The sequence below is a fragment of the Primulina tabacum genome, chromosome 9, assembly GCF_025594145.1.
Source record: "Primulina tabacum isolate GXHZ01 chromosome 9, ASM2559414v2, whole genome shotgun sequence".
Taxonomy (NCBI): Eukaryota; Viridiplantae; Streptophyta; class Magnoliopsida; order Lamiales; family Gesneriaceae; genus Primulina; species Primulina tabacum.
The window spans coordinates 6222222-6234337 of record NC_134558.1 but is presented as its reverse complement, the minus strand read 5'-3'; the positions used below and the strand labels follow the sequence as shown (position 1 = coordinate 6234337).

General features: G+C 35.4%; 1 protein-coding gene across 1 annotated transcript; it reads left to right on the top strand.

Annotated features, from left to right (window-relative positions):
* Positions 1-7451: 7451 nt before the first annotated feature.
* Positions 7452-8450, top strand: LOC142556886 (uncharacterized). Its single transcript, XM_075668382.1, has one exon. It carries the CDS (start codon positions 7452-7454, stop codon positions 8448-8450), a length of 999 nt encoding a protein of 332 aa, XP_075524497.1.
* The last annotated feature ends 3666 nt before the right edge of the window (positions 8451-12116 follow it).

Genomic DNA, 12116 nt, shown 5'->3' with positions numbered 1-12116 from the left:
ACTTCTTTCGATCCATACCAAGAAACTCCTCCAGTTCAAGTATTTTTTTTATGACAGTATTCACAAAGGGTATTGTTTTAATAATTGAAAATCGGAAGAAATAAAAGATCCATTTTGAAATTGAAAATTGTAAGAAATAAAAGATCCATTCTACTCTTTTTCAAATCCAAATCACTCGATTCAAGTTACTCTCACACAAGTTTTTGCCAAATTTATTTACTTAACAACTCCGGTGTCGTCGAGTATATTTTGTCTTAGTGATAAAAATAAGGTCCCGACATCTATCGTTTGGTGTCTATTGGATAAACCTAGCAGTCGCTATCTTTTAATCTAAACTAAGTAAACTATCGTGCTTATATAATAGCATACAAATCACGTTAGTCAGATAAACCGTACCGAGCAAACCTTATGCGACATACTCGCTCGATAAAATGTTGATATAGATACTCGAATATATTGTCAATAACAATAATAAAAAATTTATCTATTTAAGTGACTCGAATAATACCTTACTAGTTGACAATGATTATTAATAGAATTTTTGATGTAACGTGGATATTGAGGGATCAATCCAACCAACAAATATGTGAATCGAATTAAAATAAAAATTAATTATGATTTGGGTGCTCTAGGCTTCTAGCTAGCTGCCCACCCATAAATGAAGAGTGAGTCCGAATCAGACTGCACCATGTCACTAGAATTGTTAAGAGAGTGGTGACTTGGTTAATTAATAAGTGTACCATCTTTCATCGTCAAAAAATAAATAATTATAGTGACTTTTATTTAATTGATTTGGTAGTAAGGGGATAATTTCTTTTATTGTTTTTAATAAAAAATATTTGTCATATATGAATATTGTTTAGTATATATGCGTGTTTTATAAATTAATTGTATTAGGTACTGTCTAACGTGAATGATGAAAAATTAATTGATTATACATTTTTATTTCATCTAATGTTTGAGTGAAATTGTAAAAAATTTAGATATTAGGTATTGTTTGATGTGAATGATGAAAGATTAGTTGATTACATATCTTTATTTCATCCGATGTTTCACTGAAATTGTAAAAAATTTAGAGTTATTAATCATTTTTACCTGTCCATGTATGGTTTATCATTCTCATATCATATCATTTATTCAATATAATGTCTCAAACCAAATTAAACTAAAAGTTCTTGATAATAATGTCTAATTTACCATAAGCTTTGGAAAATTGAATGCATAAAATCCTACTAGAAATTTCAATATAAAATAAAGTTTCTTTGAAGAAAATATTTAATCATAAGTCGATGACAATTAGGGGTGTCAATTCGAGTGGGTTGGGTGGATTGGGTCATGTCAGGTTGAGCAATAGTAATATTCAAAAATTGTCCAACCCGAACCCCGAGCCAACCCGAAAACTCTCAACCCAAACCCGAATCAACCTGATAAATCGGATCAACCCGATTAACATGATTTTGAAATTTTTTTAAATTTTTTAAAAAAAATTAAATAAAATTCAAAATAATAATAATAACATTTTAATTTAAACATATACTAACAAAATCTCCCTCGTATATATAATTTAAATTTGAAAATCTAATGGTAGAAAAATAAAATATATTTATTAAATCAAATAAACAATTGTTTAAAAAATTAAAAAAAATTCAAAATAAATATTAAATTATGAAAATCTATGATTTAAATATATAATAAATATTTTTTAAAACATACAATATATAAAAATATAGGCAATATTTTTATTAATTATATTTTTTAAAAAAAAGTTTAAAATTTTCGAGGTTTATCCGAACCCAACCCAACCTAATCGGATCATTTTTATCGGATCAGCTATCGAATCTAACCAGATCTGACCTGAACCCAAAAATCTTAAATCCAAACATGATTTTTTTTAATTGAACCGTGTATAATCGATAGATCGTGTACCCCAATGACAATCGCAATATTGAATACAAATCAAATCATCATCATTATTATTACTATTATTATTATTATTACTATTATTATTTTTTAATGACTTTTCATGTCAAATTCCGGAAGTCAGAAATAGCTAGCTGTATTAGGAGCCTACAACCGCAGCCTGTCACACATGGTCGTTTTTCTATGTTTGTACTACATTTATTGAAGCGGTGGCGCCGCCTCGAAAGGGGGGTTGTATCCGTACAACATGGGGTGTCTTGATTTAAATCACGCACAGGGGACTCAGAAATTATGGAGCTTAGCTAGGAGAAGATTCACAAATTAACTAACTAGGTAGAATCTTTCCATGGGTTTTTTTTTATAAATAATTTAAAAAAAAATTTATTTCCAAAATAATTTGAAAATTAAAAATTTTGCACAAATACTTTAATTTGTGCTTATGAAGCACGGATGCAAGTGATGAGATAGAACATTTGTGCTTTGTAAGCACGGATTCTCCACGTCACACACGCATCCGCCAACACATAATATTGTGCTTACGAATCACGGATACTCGTCCGCCTCACCATATCCGTGCTTCGTAAGCATGGATACTCAATAATTTTGTTCTTATGCAAGTACCTTTATTTTGTATTTTTCCTTCAATAATTGAATCTTTGCAAATGTTTCACGTGATATGTGAAATATGTCGGATCAACCAGTGAAAATTTTACAATTTACAGACGCGTATTATAATCTATATAATATTGTGAACTTCGATGATATTTCAATGAGTTGTAAATTGTCTCTTGCATTCTGCATAAATTTTTCAATATTCTGAGAGATATATTGTTCGAGCATTATGCTTAAATTTTCTCTCAAATTTCCTCGACAAAATGTCTGATATCGATATACTCTTATATTTTGGTGGTCATGTAGTTTTCGATAATGGATCGGTTGAATATAGTATTTCATTTGTTAGAACGATACGAGTATTACGATCTATTATTTTTTTGGAGTTGGTTGAAGTTGTGCATAAAATGTTAGGAATCGATCCAAGGTATTTTACTCTGAAGTTGTCAACCAAATATTCATTCATGGAGAGATCATCTTGACATGAAATTTAATTCAATCTCGGTGATGGTGATGCTTTAGAGTTTATAATGCAATGAGACAATATGCATATGTTGCATTTATATGTGGAAGCAAATGCAATTGAGTATCATGTTGGATTTGATGATCTTGAATCATACGTTCCACATACAACCGATTCAGGATTCATTAACCTATCCGATACTTCTACATATGGTGGTCTACAGGATCTAGAATCTTATGTTCCACAGGTTACTGAAGGACTCAGTAATATAAATTTTGATAATGCAAATAGAGGACACTGGGATCTTCTGATTTCGATTATCTGTGTAACGCCCCGAAAATTTAAAGGTCCACACGAACCACATGCACACAAGTTATTAAATCCTCTTGTATTTAATTGCATGGATTAAATCTGTTGTGCATATTGACATGTTTAAAATATATTTTTCTACATGTTTGCATTAAAATGTATTTTTAAAGGTTATTCGAATTGCGATCGAGGAACGGAGATCGAGGGCTGAAAAATAGAAAATGTTTTTATTTGTTCATTGTTTTTAATTTTTAAATTTAGGGTGATGTTTTTTCTTATTTTTTTGAAAATAAGGGGTTTTGAGGTGATTTTATACGCCGGGACGTAAATTTTATAGATATTGATTTTTCAACAAAAATACGAATGTTTTGGCAACCCGGCTAATAAATTCACAAACTTATTTAAACAAAATTATTTTTAAAATTCTAATTAAGCACTAATGGGCCTAAATTACCACTTAATGTGTCTAAGTCTAATTAGAGATTAATTAGCTATACAATAAGTTAAACCCTCCCCAAACCCTCACACCTACACGCCACTTTTCAGATTTTGTGCACACACTAAAACTCTCCAAATACACGACAACTCACACACAACAATTTGGAGAAAAAGTCGAAAATTCAAGGGAGTTTCAAGCCAAGGTTCTTGCCCCCGTTCCTCGCAATCGTCAACGAGAATTCGTGCGTGAAAAAAGAAAAAGCACGCCATATTCTCCTTTCTACTCATCCATCACACCATAGTATTGGTTTAAATATGTATTGCATGGAAAAACAAGATGCACTTTTATTATTTTCGTTTTTGTGCTTCATCATGAATTTGAAAGCTAGTTAATTGATTCAAAAACATGTTTAATATGTTAAAAAGTGGCTGCCATGAATAGGATTGGGTTAAGGGATGTTTTTACATTTTTTAGAGAGTCACAAATCACCCCCAACAAGTTGCTAACGTGAATATCAGAAGCTAGGAACTCAATTATGTAATTGTGTCTTGGGGGCTCGGTTAAGGGGGAAAGGTGATGCATGGCTCGGTTCGGCTGGACCAGGGCTAAGCTGGGGTCGTGCTTGGGTCAAGGGAAGAGTCCTAGCCACACTAGGACTCGAAAACCAGGGGCTGGAAGGACTCCTTGCCAACAAGGACTTCAAGGACTCCTACCCGAGAGATGCTAAGGAAGTTGCGCATGGTTCAGAGCTTGCGCAAGGTTAAGTGGCGTGGTCTGGGGACTTCGGGCTGGGCTAGGGTGTGACCTTAGGGTCCTAGGTGAGTGCACAACATGATGGTTCAGGGGTGGCTCGGTCAGTTAGGGTCCTAGGCACCAAAAACATAGGTTCATGCAATTACAGATTTCTCGGCCAGCTTAGGTGCTTGCTTGGCCCCCTTCGGTTCGAGTTTAGGGGCCTGGTCCATGGGTTCCAAGGGTTCAATAGGGAGTCCTAAGGGGTTGGTCAGGGTCTGGACCCACATTGTTCGAGGGTGGCTCGAGAAAATCGAAAGATGGCTCGGGGTGCACTTTCAAGGGTCAAGTTAGGGTTTTTAGAATTAAAATAAATTGAAACACGGCTCACGGCGGTCGAGTCGTTGTTAAAGAGGGCTAAAATAATGTAAAAAGACTTAGTTTTAAATTTAGGAATTTTATGTTAAAGTTTGGGATTTTTCGGGATTAAAACGCCTTCAAAACGATAAATTACGAGTTAATTAAAAAGCCTAGTTTTTAAGCTAAATAAAATTATGAGAATTTTAATTTAAGCTTAAATAATTATTTGGGACATGTTAGAGATAACAGAATTAAGAAAATATCACAAACGTAAAATTGTACGTCCAGGGGTAAAACGGTTTTTTTACACCTAAAAATTAATAAATGTTATGCAGTGTTTGAATGTTATTTTATATGATAATATGATTATTTTAAATGTTTATGTATTTTTATATGTTAAAATAAGTATTTTAATTGTTTATGGATTTAATATGTCAAAATGTTTATGTTTATGGATTTTTAGGATTTAATATGTTAAAACGTTTGTTTTAAAATGTTTATGGATCTTTATAGGTTGAACTGTCTATTTTAAAATGTTTATGGAATTTTTATACGTTAAAATATTTATTTTAAATGTTTTGAATTTTTATACGTTAAATTATGATTTTTTAAATGTTCATGGATTTTTATGGTTTAATTATGAACATTTAAAAGATATGTTGCATGATTGGTTTAAAAAAAAACGATATTGTATGCATGTTTTTATTAAGTGATGGAAATACGAAATGTTGAAGGACGTGAAGGGATTGTGACTAACACGATGACATGTTGGAAATATCGTGAGGGTTATGGTCTCAGCGGGAGACTGACGATCGTGTTTTCATTGATACGAATACGTTGATATGTTAATACGTTGGCCATGGACTCAGTTGACCGGTGAGAGTGTTGTTGATTCTCCGCCGCCCAGTACTGTGGTTTTCTATAGATGGATCCATCGCCCAATACGATTAAGAATACGAGTCATTATCACGATCTGAATTCAACAAACATGAACATGAATATGAACATGAATATGGATACGAATATGAACATGGATATGGATATGAATATGAATACGAATATGAATATGAATATGTTGATATGAAAATGTTACGAAAATATTTATGAAAAGTTTATGTACATGTTTATGTTTAAAGTGATGCATCATCATGAAAATGTTTTTATTTAAAGTTGATGCATCATGAAAATGTTTATGTTTAAAGTTTATGAATCATGAAATTGTTTATGAAAGTAGTTTTTATTTAAAGTTTATGCATCATGAAAATGTTTATGAAAATGGTTTTGGTTAAAGTTTATGCATCTTCATGAAAACGACATTTTAAGTACAAGTATTTTCACTGTTGTATGTGATTTTTATACGTATTATTCGTTATCAAGAATATGATGTGTTGAGTCTTTAGAATCACTAGGTGTGTTTGATGTAGATGATATTAATAATTATGATATTGGAGGTCCTGATGGATGACCTGACTGGACTGAAGGTGCACACAACCCGAGGACCAACGCTTCTATTTTCCGCAGTTTATGAATTACATTAAAGATTTTGTTGGATAAATGAAGAGAAAAGAAGAGGAAGAGTGAGGAGTTGTAAAGGGAAGTGGGATGTCTTAATGTGACTTGTCCCACATTGAGAAATTAACTAAGTGAAGTTTTCCTAATAAGCTCCAAGTTGAGACAAGGGTTTGGGCCCCAAGGGGTACCAGAAATTTTTAGACGGGGGAAGACGCTACTAGTTTGTGTCTTGGTGAAACACACACGCGCGCAGCGCTCGGCTCGGCCCGGCCCGGCCCGGTGCGGTCTTTGACAAGCATTATTCTTTTTGGAACAAGTTTATTTGAAGAATAAATTTTGTTAGTTGAATGATGCATACGGAACAGAGACAGACACGTGGGTGCGCCACATCCCGCGCGGATGCACGTTTGTTTGCCTTCGAACAGAACAAGGCGCACGAGCGCGCGCGCCTTACTGTGCGCGTAGCGCGCAAATACAGTACCTTGCGTAGCGTGTTGTCGCGAGGCTGCGCGCGCTGCGCTGTTTCAGAAAAACATGCGCGTCACTTTGCTTCAAAGCATCTGTTATTGGCTTCTTTTGCATCAAACAATGTGTTCTTTGGCTAGAATTGTGGCTCTTCAATGCATCCGGTCTGGAAAGACATGTCTTTTCAACACATCCAATGATCTCTTATAAATAGTCCTCACATTCATCACAATAAAGGTTCGAAATTTACATGTCATTTTGCTGCATTCATTGCTTCTTCTAATACTTGAAAGCTCCTGCATATTTAATTTGTTCGCTGCATTCGAGATTTGTAGTGCTGCAAACTCTCGAATAGATGTCGTTGTATCTTGGGAACGATTGCATGTAACGTATAGCACTTTATACGGGCAATTTCGTCTTGCGGAGAAAGGATCTTCCTTGCCTCGACTTGCTCTTATTGTTGTTGTGTTTTGTTCATGATTCAAGTTGCTACGCTTTGCTCGTGTTTCAAGACATCCAACATATCCAGGACAATATATCTAACAAACAATCGCAAGACGAAATTTATTTTCATTGTTATTCTGGATATGTTGAATGCATCGTTCACTCCCGTGCCCACTGCCCCTGCCGTCCCTGCTCATGGAGGAAAAGCCTCCAAAATTTTCTGGTAACGACTTCAAACAGTGGCAGCAGAAGATGCTCTTCTACCTCACAACACTAAGCCTATCTCGATTCTTTAAAGAGGATTCCCTTGTCATTGCTGCGGACGATAATTACTCCCAACGAAGATCTGTTGTGGATGCATGGAACCACAGTGATTTTCTATGCCGCAACTACATTTTAAACGGACTAGACGACATGCTTTACAGTGTCTACTGCTCTGTCAAGGAGCTGTGGGACTCACTGGAGAAAAAATACAAGACAGAGGATGCAGGAGTTAAAAAGTTCGTTGTTGGCAAATTCCTGTATTTCAAAATGGTGGACAACAAATCAGTAGTAAACCAGGTACAAGAAATTCAAATTATTATTTATGATTTGTTGGCAGAGGGAATGGACATCAATGAACCATTCCAAGTGGCGGCTATCATTGAAAAATTGCCACCCATGTGGAAAGACTTCAAGAACTACCTTAAGCACAAGCACAATGAGTTGAAACTTGAAGATCTGATTGTGAGGCTTCGAATTGAAGAAGATAGCAGAACTTCTGAAGCCAAAACACACAGAAGGGCAATGGAGGCCGAGGCCAAGGCAAATATGACAGAATCAAGCACCAATCACAAGAGAAAGCACCCTACAAATGAGAAGAAACGAGGGCAGGCCAAGAAGTTCAAAGGAACTTGCTACAACTGTGGCAAACCAAATCATATGGCCAAGGACTATCGTCTTCCAAGGAAAGACCACAAACATCATAATATAAGGCAAGCCAATGTCATCGAAGATAGGAATATACCAATAGAGCTATCACAACTTGATCTATCCGCCGTTGTGTTTGAAACCAATTTGGTGGATAATCCAAGGGAATGGTGGGTAGATACCGGATCCACTAGCACCAAATGTGTGGAAAAAGAAATGTTCTCATCCTACACTACTGTAAGTGATAGGAAATTGTTTATGGGAAACTCTACGACGAGGTCGTAGGAATTGGCAAAGTGGTATTGAAGATGACTTCCGGCAAAGAGATAACATTGTTGAATGTGCTGCATGTGCCAGACATTCGAAAGAACTTAGTTTCTGGATCTTTGTTGAGTAAGGCGGGTTTTAAACTTGTGTTTGAATCGGACAAGTTTGTCCTAACTAAGGCTGGTGTATTTGTAGGAAAAGGGTACCAAGATAATGGTCTCTTCAAAATGAATGTAATGAATGTTTACCGCCATGAGGCGAAGAATAAAGTGAATGATTCTGTTTACTTGTTTGAAAGTTCTAATTTATGGCATGAAAGATTGAGACATGTTAATTTCAACACATTACAAAGACTCGTAAACTTAAATGTACTACCTGCATTTAAAATAAATCCACTAGAAAAGTGTGAGATTTGTGTTGAAGCAAAGATGGCCAAAGCTCCATTCCATTCTGTGACAAGAAGTACTAATCTACTTGATTTAATTCACACCGACGTATGTGATTTAAAATTTGTGCAAACTCGAGGTGGGAAAAAGTACTTCATAACATTCATTGATGATTGCACAAGGTTCTGTTACGTCTATCTATTGAAAAGCAAAGATGAAGCTATAGAAGCTTTCAAAAATTATAAGAATGAGGTTGAGAATCAATTGAGTACAAAAATCAAAATGATTCGAAGTGATAGAGGTGGAGAGTATGTCGCTCCGTTTGAAGAATTTTGCACTAACACTGGCATAATTCATCGAACTACAGCACCATACTCACCTCAATCCAATGGAGTTGCAGAACATAAAAATCGGAACTCTCAAGAAGATGATGAACGCGTTGTTGATAAATTCTGGCTTACCTCAAAACTTGTGGGGGGAAGCGATATTATCTGCAAACCACATTCTTAATAAAATATCACACAAAGGGAAAGATGAAACTCCATATGAATTATGGAAGGGTCGCAAACCATCTTACAAATACCTAAAGGTGTGGGGGTGTTTGTCTAAAGTAGAGATACCAAAGCCAAAACAAGTTAAAATTGGACCCAAAACTGTTGACTGCATTTTTATTGGATATGCCTATAATAGTAGTGCATATAGGTTTTTGGTGCATAAGTCAACAATTCCTGATATAAATGAAGGAACAAATATGGAATCAAGGAATGCAATATTCTTTGAATCCAACTTTCCTTTTAAGGAAAGAAAAGAAGGCTCTAATAAACGGTCTTATGAATCTACTATTTATTCGAAAGAAATCAATGAAGAACCAAGACGTGGAAAGAGAGCAAGAGTAAAAAAGTCCTTTGGTCCTGACTTTATGACTTACATGTTAGATGATGAACCAAGAACTATTCAAGAAGCTCTATCCAATCCCGAAGCTCTTTTTTGGAAAGAAGCTATAAATGATGAAAAAGAATCCATCGTGCATAATCATACGTGAGAGTTGACTGATCTCCCTCCGGGTTGTAAGCCTTTAGGATGCAAGTGGATCCTTAAAAGGGAATACAAAGAAGATGGATCTATAGATAAATATAAAGCCCGTTTGGTGGCTAAGGGGTTCAAACAAAAGGAAGGATATGACTTCTTTGACACATACTCTCCAGTTACTAGGATTACATACATTCGTGTTCTCATAGTTATCGCTGCGTTGCATAACCTTGAGATTCACAAAATGGATGTGATGACAGCCTTCTTGAATGGAGAATTAGAAGAAGAAATATACATGGAACAACCCGAGGGGTTTGTCGTACCCGGACAAGAAAAAAAGGTGTGTAAACTTGTCAAGTCTCTATACGGACTCAAACAAGCACCTAAGCAATGGCATGAAAAATTTGACACTACAATCAAGTCAAATGGTTTCAAAATCAACGAATGTGATAAATGCGTTTATATTAAAGGTAGTGCAGATGCTTATGTCATTGTATGCCTTTATGTAGACGACATGTTAGTTATGAGAAGTAATCATGAGTTGATTATAAATACGAAGAATATGTTGAAAAGGTCTTTTGATATGAAAGACTTGGGGTTGCGTGATATTATATTAGGGATTAAAATCTCAAAAATACCTGATGGAATTATGTTATCACAAACCCATTATATTGAAAAGGTACTTGAAAAATTTAGTGCCTTAAACAGTCGTCCTGCTAGAACACCTATAGATTTAGGTGTTCACTTAGCAAAGAATCGAGGAGATCCTATCTCACAACTTGAATATGCAAGATAATTGGTAGTCTAATGTTCTTGACTAATTGTACTCGACCGGATCTTGCATATTCAGTGAACAAGTTAAGTAGGTTCACGAGTAATCCAAGTAAGGAACATTGGAAATCCTTAACAAGAGTGCTTGGATATTTAAAATATACATTGAACTATGGTTTGATATATACAAAATATCCTGCAGTCTTAGAAGGTTATTGTGATGCCAATTGGAAATCTGACACAAAAGACTCCAAATCCACTAGCAGATATGTATTCACAATAGGTGGAGGAGCGGTGTCATGGAAATCTTCTAAGCAAACATGTATAGCTCGATCCACTATGGAATCCGAGTTCGTTGCCTTAGACAAAGCTAGGGAAGAAGCCGAATGACTAAAAAACTTCCTAGAAGATATTCCTTGTTGGAATATGTCACGCCCCGAGACCGGGGTTAGTCGACACCGGAGTTATTCAACAATCACATAATTGCTAAACAACAAGCCTCGTAGTACAGTATAAACCAAAATCAGTTTATATCATAAATACCATAAAAATGGAATCGTCTTTACAACAGTAACTCTGAAAACGATACAAATCTGCGGAAGCATTTACAACTTGAATTAAAACTCACAAGAACATTCTTAATTAAAATTCTTCATGCGTCGACTATCAGCCCAAAAACTGGCGTCTGATTCTTCTTTCTCTATTTCTTCTCCTGATTTATCTGGGGAGGGTAGAGTAAGGGGTGAGTGATATGATCGTCACTCAGCAAGTGGGGGCCGTTCGAGCACAACATAAAATATTTACACAATTTTCGAAAAAAAACCATACATACATCATACTTTTCGTAACGTAACATCGTATTCATATCACAACAGCACTGCGATTCTTCCACCTTCTATGGTTTACTGATATCAGTCCCTAATTTTTAATCCTCTAAGGGGGCGAGGCCATAAAAAGGTTCTATCCCACCGTGAAGGGCCATATGTTGGGATTCCCACCTATTTTCAGTGAATCCTCACAGTGCCAACACGTAACGTACCAAATTTCATAAAAAAACGTAGAGACAGAAGGACGGTGCTCGACCGAAACTTTCGAAAACAAAATAATTCGTACGCAACATATTTTAAAACAAGCCCACTTACCTTAAATTCTTGAAAAAAACGTGAAAAAGGCTAGGGTTCTTCGAAATTCCTACTTCACTGGCTGGACGGCGGCAGGGCTTCGCTGTGCTCGAAAATTCCTAAGGAGACTAGAGGGAGAATTTCAAAATTTGTGTGAGAATTTAGGTGTGATTTTTGAGCTTATAGGGTCCTCCTATTTATAGGGCTTGGCTGCTATCGTGATCAAGAGTTATAGTTGCATTTGAACTCTGAATCAATTCTTCATCTAAAATCATGATCTATCCGTGATATTGTTCGAAATTTAAATCTTTTATCCCCCCTCAATTTCGAAATTTGCAAATATAAACACTGTTTAATTCGAATTCTATGGATTTTAT

Bases quoted from the DNA above. Each gene is read 5' to 3' on its own strand.
- LOC142556886 (XM_075668382.1), top strand. From the start codon at position 7,452: ATGGAGGAAAAGCCTCCAAAATTTTCTGGTAACGACTTCAAACAGTGG.